This window comes from Amblyraja radiata, chromosome 11, assembly GCF_010909765.2.
Source record: "Amblyraja radiata isolate CabotCenter1 chromosome 11, sAmbRad1.1.pri, whole genome shotgun sequence".
Classification (NCBI taxonomy): domain Eukaryota; kingdom Metazoa; phylum Chordata; class Chondrichthyes; order Rajiformes; family Rajidae; genus Amblyraja; species Amblyraja radiata.
In genome coordinates this window covers 58945091-58957081 of record NC_045966.1, presented here as the reverse complement: position 1 = coordinate 58957081, position 11991 = coordinate 58945091, and the positions used below count along the sequence as shown (strand labels likewise).

Sequence of the window (11991 nt, the reverse complement as noted above, 5' to 3'; positions counted from 1 at the left end):
TACATTGCATGCGACCAATATTAGAATGGGACCCGTTGTGTTTCTAAGCAGTGCATTCCTTCTACCTTTACCGCTTTGTTTTGTCAAATATGAAAAGAACAAAACATGCTTTCCCCTATTGTCAGCTTCCCCTGTCGATCTCCTGGGCCCAGGGCAGCTATTGGTTGTGGGGGGAGGCGGGTTTTGACCATGTTTGGTGAGCATCGTTCAACCTCTCCCCCACTCGCCAACCCCTTCACTTGCCGCGACCCACACGGGAGGCTGCTAGCCCTCGGGAAGAGACAGGGGTTAGAGTGAGGTAGCTCAGAGAGCGTGGCTGCGAGAGAGAGGGAGATAGATAGAGAGGGAGAGTGAGAGGTAAACCCGAATTCCTACAGGGCAATCGGCTCCCATCACTGACTCCCCCCCTCCTCCCCTCCCTCCCACCCTCCCTCCCTCCGCCTCCCACCCCCAGAGATCAGAGAACAAGCATCACTCCCACCAATTTCCCTCCCCACCCCCCTCCCTCCCCTCCCCTCCCCTCCCCGCTCCAACAGCCCCGCACCGTTCACAAGGGATAACCGCGTCCTCCTGCATTAGTCATTCATTCGCCACACTGACAGACGCGACCGTTTGCGAATGCAGACACACACACACACACACACACACACACACAGAAATTAAACTTAGTGTTTCTAATTGGACCATGACACTTGGTGCTCCGCAGCCCGATATCCCGGCCTGATTAGTCCGCCTGCTTCAGTCTCACCTGCGTTCTACCGCCTTTGACCCGCTTCCTTGGGAATATTTCATTAGGAAGGATCTCCGTGCCTCCTCTTTCCCCTCCGTTCTCCCCTTTCCCTCTCTCTCTCCCTCCCTCTATCTCTCTCTCGCTCTCTCTCTCTCTCTTGCCCTCATCACTTCTGTTCCCCGGTGATTGGCGCAGCACAGTTCTCACTGTATTTTTTTGTGTGCACTTTCTTTTTTTGGAGGATACTTGGCCGTAAACTGCGTCTCAACATCTTAAACGGTCCTGTTGGCTTTTGACGGCAGCTCGAAGGAGAGAGAGACAGAGAGACAGAGAGACAGAGAGGGGCAGAGAGAGAGGCAGGGAGACAGAGGTGTAAAAGAAAGCTTGTTCCCATGTTTGGGATCCAGGAAAATATACAACGAAGCGGGGGCAGCATGAAGGAAGAGCCGATCGGAAGCGGAATGAACGCCGTCCGCTCCTGGATGCAGGGAGCCGGGATAATGGATGCGAACACCGCCGCTCAAAGGTAGGCACTGTCTCGCTGTTCATTTTACCACGCACCTTCGTTATCTCAATGTAGCTATCTATTCCGCTCGGTAGAACTGGCAAAATTCGGCTTCGAGGTCATGTCAAGTCTGTGGGTTTAATTTGACATCCTTAGAACGTTCTTTGTAATCAACCCTCTATTTTTCGGTCTTTTCGCTTCTTGGGCGAGTGTATAAATTGGGGACATTGTGACCATGGGCATCAACGATATTCTCCACATTCTCCCCGTTATGCTCCCCGATAACACAACACGCTAACTTTTTTTTTCAAAAGCGAGTTTTGAAAAAAGAAAGAAAACTGTTTGAACCGACTCATCCGACTAAATAAAGCAAGTTTTGTTGTGAAACGCTGTCACTCCGACCAGTTCTGGGAATAATTAAAACAGCGAGTTTTCATCGCTTCTGATATTACATTGTAAATCAATCAGGGATTTTACTAAGTGTTGTGTTATTTTAGATTTGGGGTAACGAGAAGTTTGCGTACTGTATTCCGATACATTGTCTCGGAAAGCATTGGTTTTTGGCTTATTTTTTGCCACTCGGAGCCTCTTCTCCGCTCTTCACCGAGTCCTCCTTCTCTTCTTCTCCGCAGCGGTGTCGGCCTGGCCCGGGCTCACTTCGAAAAGCAGCCGCCCTCGAATCTGCGCAAATCCAACTTCTTTCACTTTGTGCTGGCCCTATACGACCGCCAAGGTCAGCCGGTGGAGATAGAGCGGACAGCGTTCGTGGGCTTCGTGGAGAAAGAAAAAGTAAGTTTCATTCGCTCTCAATAGGAAAAGTTTTGAGATGAGCCGGGGAGAGAAGGGGCGAGCGGAGAGCGATAGGAACTCTCTGATCACGGACTGATCGGTTATCGCCACCGAAGTCGCCGCGCCACATACAAAATGCCGACTTCTGAATATATTGACAAAATGTTTTATAATCAGTATAACCGCACAACTCGGAATTAAATCGGCGTTTTAAACTCCGTCCTTCCTTCTTAGATTAACAAGGGATATACATGTAATTGTCATTTTCCCCAATGATCAACATTTTAATTCAAGAGCAAAATCGCCCGGTTTCAATCCAAGTGTCACTGCCGGCGCTCAGCCGCGGAGTCCCGAACACTCATATCGCTCGCATTCAAACTTTTTATAAAGGAATCTTAAGTTGCGGTTTCGCTTTGTTTGGAAGCATTTTTTTAAATCCGCCTTCTTGTTTCAGGAACTAAGTGGAGAAAAGACGAATAATGGGATACATTACAGAATACAGTTATTGTACAGTAACGGTGAGTTGACACTTGTGCTAACTGCCTGCCTGCCTGCCTGCCTGCCCCACAACCGCGCTGGATAGATACATCATTCCGGCCTTGGGCCAGCCAGCGGTCATAGACTCGTAGAGTCACACAACACGGTTAACTCTGCTGCCCAGTACATTTCTCTTCCCTCTCCTTTAGATATACGATCCCGCTTGTAGGAAATGTAATTTCTTACTCCCTGAGAACTTCACGCTGTTTAAAACCACACTCGTGTCTTCTGCTCTCTCCCACCCCCTCTCTCCCTCTCTCTCTCTCTGTCTCACACACACACATGCATCCTGTATATAAAACATTGTCGCCTCTTGTCAAGCACATCTGCCGCCCGATCTTCAGTATTTTCAAAGAAGCAGGAGTTATAATTCTTCCATCTGCATGGCAGAATCACAGAGAACAAAACGCGGGTTGCATCAGTAAAAATGCTCCAAAACTTCCTTCATCCGCTTTTAAACAAACTCCTCTTCAACTCCTCATCCTTACACCAAATGGAACGGTTGTCACACAAATCACGCACAAATCATGACTTATATGCGCCTGTTTACGAACACCTGATTGAAGCGAGGGAAGGGGAATGAATTGAGATTATTTTAAATGCTTGCACTAACACTCAGAAGTTGAAGAGCGTGACAGTTTTGTCTTCTTGTGATCAGGGATCAGGACTGAACAAGATTTGTACGTTCGACTCATCGACTCGATGACGAAACAGGTAAGCAAAACCTTTACTGCGAGGATTTCAATGAAAATGATTTCAGAACTGTTGACATGAACCACCGCTGAAGGCATTTTGAGTCGCGCCCAGCGGGGTCAAACTAGGTCCCGGAGAAGTGGTGGCAGTGGCGGAGAACGTGGAGTTGCAAATGTGAATCAAGTCACAGATAGAATTGTCCCGCGGAAAAGCGGCGGTGTTTTTTTTTTGGAGGAATTATTCAGGGGGGGGGGGGGGGGGGGTGGAAGTTGGACAGTGAGAGGTGTTAGATGTCGCTGACGCAAAAAAACAAAGTAGTGGTTGTGGAAATCGCCGCCGTGAGCATTGGGGATGTGGTGAAGGTGATGACGGGAGGGGTGGGGAGTGGACAGAAGGGTCCTGACACCCAGTGCTGAAGTCGGAAGCGCAAGGAAGGCAGGCGACAGGGCGGTGGGGTCACAGTACAGCCTAGATGTCCACACCGAACAGCTTCAAGTGCCAACACTTCAGCGGCTGTGCAATGTTTGCGATGGGTTTTATTTTTTGTGATTAGTGAGGTGCATCTTTGGAGTTCACGATTGTGCACATGAGTGTGGTTTAAAAGTTGCGCGAACTCGCCTGGTGTCCCTCCAAACTGTTCCCAGCGCTTCAGTTGGACTGGCCACGCTGGTTTAGTTTACTGAGGGCTGTCAGTGAACTGGTCAACCCGCAACTGGCCCGCTGGACTAACTACTCCTTTCCAAATATATTACTCCCGCCTCCAGACACACATCATTATATATTCTTTAAATAAAGTTCAAATTCACATGCGTTCCCTTAGTTCCAGGAACGTATTCCATTAGCGTTAATATCAATTTAATTCCAGTGTTTCATATTTATTAATAATAAAGTAACCATGTTCACCGGTTTAAGGCCCAGCATCGCCGCTTGTAACAATACTCCAGGAGTACATCAGAACTCACGGACATTAAACTTGTATCTGTTGTACACGCTCTATATTTCAATACTCTCCAAACTCACGAACTCGCTAGAGTGATTTCACGGGCGCAATTTTACAGAGAGGTGATTTACTTTGCAATGAGATAAAAGCATTCATTCTTTGTCTGAAATGTTCCCGCCACGTTTGGTTTCTAATGCGACTCGCGCCCTGTCCAAGAATGAAACCATAACATCAACAGGCAAATCTTGCTGTGAAAATATCCCCACAGCCCTTTAGAAATTCTTTCTGAATGTCACCACTGAGGAGTACCGGGGCCGAGGAAAAGACTCATCTGTAATCTCAGAAACAACGTGTATCATTTCGGTCAGAAATAATGACACATATTCTAACAAGCCACATTTTAACAACGCAGAACTTTAATGTACATGTGCAAAAAATATATATAATAACGCACTTAAATCTTTCCTAAAACAATCAGTAAATACACGTTATTCCAAACCAACCGCTGTTAAATTTAATTGTAAATCTTCTCGGCGTTTGTATACACAGACATTTATATATTGCGTTCCTTATATATTATACAGATACATAGCTAAACAGGTAAGAGAACATTCAATAATGTCAGATTCATATTTTGGTAATCAGGCTGCAACAATCTCGAAATAACCTGTTGTTGTTATCATGTTTATCCTGGACTTTACCTAGCCAATCTATTCAATATAAATGTACATATCATCACCACCACCACTCACTCCTACCCCTGGTCTTGTGCTTTTACTACCAACTCCACACAATTCGGGCGTGTACAATGTTTGAAGGAGAACGCGTTGCTGCGTTTCTCTGCACATGTTCCGATTCGAGCGGTGATTTCAGTGAGAATTGAAAGGTTGAAGGGCCGTTCAGACCCGCGGCTGTGCTTGACCTCGGCGACTCTTGATTATCCCAGCCCATCAAACTTCGGCTGCATCCACACACACTGTTTTACAGAGATAAAATAAAATCATAGCTTTTAAGTTCAGCTCGAGGTTTCCCTGTTCTCTCTGGCGCACACACACACACACACAACACACAACAAGACACAGACACACTAATAGAAAAGCCGATTTTAAAACTACTCAGGTGTGTGTGTGTGCGTTAGGTCCTACGCATATCTAACCAGAAGGAAAATATTCTCAATGCCTGGTCGCTTGCTCTGACCGCACGTGTAAGATAATAAATAATTATCCGAATGCATTAAAAATGAATGGTCTAAAAAATCTCAGATCACAGCCCTGATCAAACATATTACTTTCAATGGGGTTATTCCCACTGCAGGATTTAGTATGTTTTTTTTGTTAAACCATTTTTCCACATATATTTCGCTTTTCCAATTTAATCTATCACCATATATTATGAAGCGCAGACGCAAAATATGCTGGTTAGTTTTTTGCGATTTCTTCTCTTTTCTTCAGCCTGTTCTCTTGTGTGTGTGTCTGTGAGGCAGGGGAGGTTAAGCCTTCACACGAAAACAGAGATTGCGGAAACAACAATAAACACATGCGAGCAGTTGGGGTGGCATTCTGATCGCACTTCACCATCTGTCGGCGAGCAGCTCTCCAAATCTGCCGCCCTATTTCTCCTCATCTTTGTCTTGGGCCCGCAGTCTAACATGTTCTCTTCTCACCCCCTCCCCTCCCCCCACCGGCCCCTCCAACACATTTCCTAAACACACGCTTCTGTTCTGATGTTGCATGTATATATATATATATGTATATTGTTCCATTGCAAACGTTCATGTAAATTTAATTCGGACCTGTTTCGGGGAACTAAAGTATAAACACAAGCGACGTTGTATTCTATACAGGCCACTGCGAAACGTGTCAGGGAATACTTTGGCAAGGGATTTTTTTTTGTGTGCAAATGTAGAAATTAACATGAAATTAGCGAGCCGTGTAATGAGTATTCTATATTGGATTTCCATTTTGGCCCATTATTTATAGTGATGTAAGTAATATCGAAAATATACGAGGCTGCATTCGGTGCAGCGCAGGGTAATTCTGAAGACTAGGAATTGTGCCATAATTATGCAGAGTTACAACGAGTTCACCTATTGTGTGTCTACATTATTCATAATTTGATAACCACAGTGCTTAAGACGACATAACGGTTTATGGAAATGATTTGCATTCTGTTTCCTTTTGCGCGGAGAGTTCCCGTCATTTGCATCTTTGCAGTTAACTTGTTTTTTTTATAAATAGCAGTCCGAACCCACCGTATCACTTCTTACAGCATTTCACTTGATAAATCCTGTTACAATCCGACATGAAACGCTTTGAGTTCTTTTCCCTTTCAGCGTTGTGTTTCTGCGCACAGCAGTCGGCAGTGGTCAGTAGGTGGAGTGGTTTTGTGTTTTAATTGGCATCCGCCTTTAAAAAGTACATTATCGGCCAAGTATTTGGAACTATTGATAATCACATCATCCCCAGAATGATTACAAATTGCTACCAACTTTTATCAAACACTCATCTTTGCTAGTGAAATACTCACTTGCTTTACAAAAAAGACCCGAATCAAAATCAAGGAAAAAGTCTTGCCGGGTTGTAAATGTACACCGTGCAGAAACGGAGACATGGGACTTGGTAGAAGTAGACTTGGGATTCTAATTTGTTCTCTTAAGTAACATCGATGAGAGTTTCTTAGGCAAAAACGCAATATATGTGCAGTAAGTGTGGAGTCATAAGTAAAACAAAACAATCTGAAAATAAAATAAAAGTTGCGATATTAATATCGGTCAAATGAACGTTAAAATATGCGGAGCCTGTCCGAGAAAAGTGTAGCGTCTCATCATTATATTTAATTCACTCTCTCACTTAACAATCTCACGTAACAAAATCACACTTCAAGTATCATTTGAGATTACTGGCAAACACCAACTCAACGACCAGATTGAACATTAACGCAGACCGTAAACATGTAAAACCACTCCAAAGGAAATGAATATGTGAAAGTCAAACACAAACGTGCTAAATAATTGATTTTGTGCAGTTTTATAAAAAGTTGCATTTGTTGATATTTAGTAATTAAACACTAGTCAGTCGAATGTTGCCCAGTGATATTATTAATTTTGTAGCAAAGAATTTGTGCCGGTCATATAAAATAATGCACACTTTTCTCTGATGCCCAGTGGTTTGATTTAGAGAAGCTGTACCATGGTATTGATGTGAGCTCAATTAAAAAAAATACTTTGAATAGTTCAGATAATGCAGAGATGGGAAATTCACGCCCTGCCTTTGCACTTTGAGAATTTGAATTAAGTTTAAACAAAAATCTCTTGAGTTGTTCCAAAATCCAACCCTTTCAGTAATGCCATTTTAGGAAGGAAATGTGTCCACTTTCCCCACTTCATCTTATGGTGAACCCAGTAAGAAGACAGTGACATTCATTTCAAATTGTCCCCGAAGTGACAGTAAGCCAGTCACACACATCAGTAGGGATAACAGCGAGGGGTAAACACTAATATTGCCGGTATGTAATGGCAACAGCCTGGGAATGAATAACAGTAAAAGCCTGAGGAGTGAATGAGAGATGTAACGGTTTCGTTTTTAACCATTCCCTTTCTGTTCCAGGCTATCATTTACGAGGGACAGGACAAGAATCCTGAAATGTGCCGAGTCCTTTTGACACATGAAATCATGTGTAGGTAAGCGCTGTTGTAAAGTCTGCTGGCTGGCAGATATATGTTCAATTTTGAAATGACTTGTATTTTGACCTGTCAGCTATATTGTGCCTCCTTATCTAAAAGTAACATAACAAACAGTGATATATTTACCATTTCACCAACCTCCAACCTCTCAGCTGCCCACCTCGTTGTCACTTTCCCCTCAGCTAATAATGAACCATTTTACATTTCCTTGATCAGAATCTGCTTTGATCTGTCTTTTTCACACCTTACCCCTCCATATCTCTAGTTTCCCTCTCCCCTGATTCCCAGTCTGCGGCAGGCTATCAACATGACCCTTCTCTCCAGAGATGCTGCCTGATCCGCTGAGTTACTCCAGCTTTTTGTGACTATCTTCGGTGTAAACCAGCATCTGCAGTTCCATCCGACACATTTCTCTTCTGTCCACACTAGTCCAGCTTTAGACACAGTGTTTCCCTTTGTGCTCATATAGCTTTGAAATATCAAACCTGCTATTTAATCAAAAATAGCAGCAAAAACACAATTGCAGCAATTTAAAATGAGTTTCTAAATGTTTTTGGGAATTAAAAAAAACACCAATATTTAACATGCCTTAATTTCATAAACAGCTTACGTCCCAAATTAATGTGCCATTTTAGCTTTTAATGAACAATGGGGTATGCAGTTTTATTCTCTGATTATCTGGAACTTCATAGCAACATTCATTATGATTTGCTTTAGAAAGTTACTGTAAAATAAGGATTTTAGCTGTCTGTTTCCCATGCCCTCATTTGCACAATTCTTCTTTTGCTGGTGGATAAACTTCCATATATATATATATATTGGCATCAGCATGAGTTACCCAACATTGATCTGGACTAGGAAACCTACCTGCTATTTTCCCTCCTTCATGTTGGTGCAACGAGGCCAATCTGTGTTGCTTCCCCACTAACTTGGAACAGGCCGGGAGCTGGACTTGAGACCTTCTGGTCTTGATTTTACTGTTTGGTTTGGAAGATTTGTGAGATCTGACAAATTATTCCATCTGACTAATGACATTTATCTCATTATAACAAATTCAGGGATTAAAAACTCTCCCATTATAATAAATGTTTCCCAAACTCCCAGCTGGACTGCATTAAAGGCTGTGGTGTCCAATCCCTGTTAAGACAAACTTTGCTGCAAGAGAAATTGATTTATTTCAAACTGATCCCACCACATCTTTCTCTTACTAAGTTTTCAGCTGCGTAATGACAACTGCACAGCTGTAATTATTTTAGCAGTCACAGGAAGTGGACAGTGCCTTCAAAAAATTCCCATATGTGGTTCCAAAACAGATATAAATGTCGGAAAACCACAGCGGTCTGTTTTGAGGGAATAATATTAGCAGAGCAACTCTTGTGTCCTAGTAACAAGCCCTTCCCACTTCCCGCCATCCGAATCCTTGCTCTTTTTGTTGGAAGAGCCTGTGTCAGATTCTGTTGTGTACACGCTGAAATGCCGATCTTGATATAGTCACTACACAGCAAGGTGCCTGTCCTAGAATTTGTCCTTGTTCCAAGTTGCAAAGTATGTCACTTAAGAGATGAAAAATGTTTGCTTTTATATGGTGCAGGAGAACGCCTTGAATTTCTTCCCACAGTGAATTGATGGTTGAAACGCAGCAACTGTTGTTGTGTAGGTTTTAATTAATTTGGAAAAGCCCCTCTCCAATATTTGAGCGGGCATAGACACCATATGGCAGTGTTTAGCCATCACTTCAGGATAGATCTCTCTTTCGACCCATCTTTCATGCAGAATGAGCTTCCCATGCTGGGTAACAGTTGGGGCTGCTACATTTGGCCCCTGGATTAGACAGCAGGGAAACTATGTAGGACTCCCATTACTGATTACAATAGATGCTGCTATCCTTGATGGAAAATCCTGCCAGCCACTTTGGAGATCGACCCCAGATCGGCACCTTCAGGAAATGCAGAGTAAAAAAACCCAAGTTCTCTAACATGAGTCATTCATTAGGATATCAGTTTTCATTGAGCCATGCAGCACAGAGGCAGACTCTTTGGCCTACTTAGTCCATGCCAACCATCAAACACCCAGTTACACCAATCCCATCTTACTTTATTAAGTGCCATAGGTATGTGAAACTCAGCGGGCCAGGCAGCATCTCTGGAGAGAAGGAATGTGTGACCCCACCCATTACTTCTCTCCAGAGATGCTGCCTGAGTTACTCCAGCTTATTGTGTCTTATCTTCAGTTTGAACCTGAATAGCATCTGCTATTCCTACCTACACCTAGTTGTGTGAAAGTTGGGTATCATAGCTGACAATTGCTTCAAAGTTACATATTTACATAGTGCGCATAGTGCTTTAAATTAATATATCTGACAGGCGCATGGTAATGCTGATGACCCATTAGTTAAAATCATTAAGGGCTCGTCATGAATAATAAATAGTTCAATGGACAAACAACACTGCTCTCTGGTAAGCAAGCACGGATGTTCTCCTACTGTAACATTTGTTGCTATAGATCCCGCTAAATTACTAAACAGGAAAAGTCACTTCCATCTTCCGGGAATAATTCACTGGTGTACTTTGATTTGCTTTTTGCAAGGGCTGAATGAACTCAGGACTAGAATGGTCAGGCCAGTGTGGTCATTTTTTTTAGCACTCCTCACATCCATATTCATACAAAACACAGAGGAAAAGTCTAATGGTCAGCATTAATGAAACGGGCACAAGGATATTTTTCAGTGCTCTATGACCTTATAAAGATGCAGGGGAAATTTTAATAATATGTAGAAAGTTTAAATTTCCAGCATAATCACCAGTGGATACTTTCTTGAGAAAAGTAGTTTGCAACAGTTATAAGTAGGGGCGTGAAGGAAGAAACTTCAGATGCTGGTTTACACCAAAGATAGACACAAAATACTGGAGTAACTCAGCGGGACAGGCAGCATCTCTGGAGGGAAGGAATGGGTGACGTTTCGGGTCGGGACTCTTCTTCAAACTGCTAAGTTGGGCGTATGGACGTGCTTCACTTAGCAGAGTGTGAAGGAGTCATCATGAGCACTGGCGGCTAGTGTTTAAGAAGGAACTGCAGATGCTGGAAAATCGAAGGTAGACAAAAGTGCTGGAGAAACTCAGCGGGTGCAGCAGCATCTATGGAGCGAAGGAAATAGGCAACGTTTCGGGCCGAAACCCTTCTTCATGTTAACATTGAATTCTCCCAATTTTGTATGAACATTGAATTTTGTTAGCCTTGCTGTCTCCTCCCCTTCCTCAGCCATCGGGCTCCTCCTCCTCCTTTTTCCTTTCTTCTCCCTGCCCCCCCCCCCACCCCCCACCAGTCTGAAGAAGGGTTTCGGCCAAAAACGTTGCCTATTTCCTTTGCTCCGTAGATGCTGCTGCACCCGCTGAGTTTCTCCAGCACTTTTGTCTACCACTGGTGGCTAGTGCTGGATATAGTTCACCAAGTAAATATCCAGGACCTACTGGCATCCTGCATTACCCACAGGTTAACAAGGGGCTGGTTCAAGCTTTTGAAAGTAGCTGGACATTAAACTGTGTTACAGTTCAAAATTATCTCCTTCATATAACCTTTGCTGACTAGCAACCACATAACTAATAATGTAAGGTGCCCATAATTAAAGATAAACAGTAATCAGGTGAATTAGAGGGCTCAATCAAACCTTAATGCGGGGATCGCTGGTCGGCCCGGGCTCGGCGGGCCTAAGGGCCTGTTTCTACACTGTATCTCTAAACTAAACTAAATCTAAACACTATGAAACTGGCGTTTAACAATGCAGGAACAGCTACTGGTGAAACTAGCAGCAGTTGTCCAGAAGGAGAGTTTAACAATGACCCTTGATTAGAAATGACACCCAGAGCCAATTTGAGCACAGCAACATCACAGGTAGCGATAAATGCCCAATTAGCTTGTATGTTGCTTAGGAAGAAGGGTCTCAACCCAAAACATCACCATTCATTCTCTCCAGAGATGCGGTCTGACCCCCTGGGTCACTCCAACATTTGGTGTCTATCTTCAGCTGTTATGTTGCTCTTTCTAGAGCAAAGAATGATGGGCAGAATTCAAAAGAGAACTTAATGTAGGTACACAAAAATGCTGGAGAAACTCAGCGG

At 43.5% G+C, this 11991-nt stretch overlaps 1 protein-coding gene across 4 annotated transcripts in view; it reads left to right on the top strand.

The window, feature by feature from the left end:
- Positions 1 to 216: 216 nt before the first annotated feature.
- ebf1 (EBF transcription factor 1) overlaps positions 217 to 11991 on the top strand; it is a 481808-nt gene continuing 470033 nt past the window's right edge. For 3 of the 4 annotated variants that reach the window (XM_033029980.1, XM_033029982.1, XM_033029981.1), the window contains exons 1-5: positions 1123 to 1256; positions 1868 to 2024; positions 2479 to 2542; positions 3220 to 3275; positions 7800 to 7873. In XM_033029980.1, coding sequence (XP_032885871.1) covers positions 1123 to 1256; positions 1868 to 2024; positions 2479 to 2542; positions 3220 to 3275; positions 7800 to 7873 — 485 coding nt within the window. Of the gene's footprint in view, positions 1257 to 1867; positions 2025 to 2478; positions 2543 to 3219; positions 3276 to 7799; positions 7874 to 11991 lie in introns of all 4 variants that reach the window. The other variant, XM_033029979.1, reaches the window with a different exon arrangement.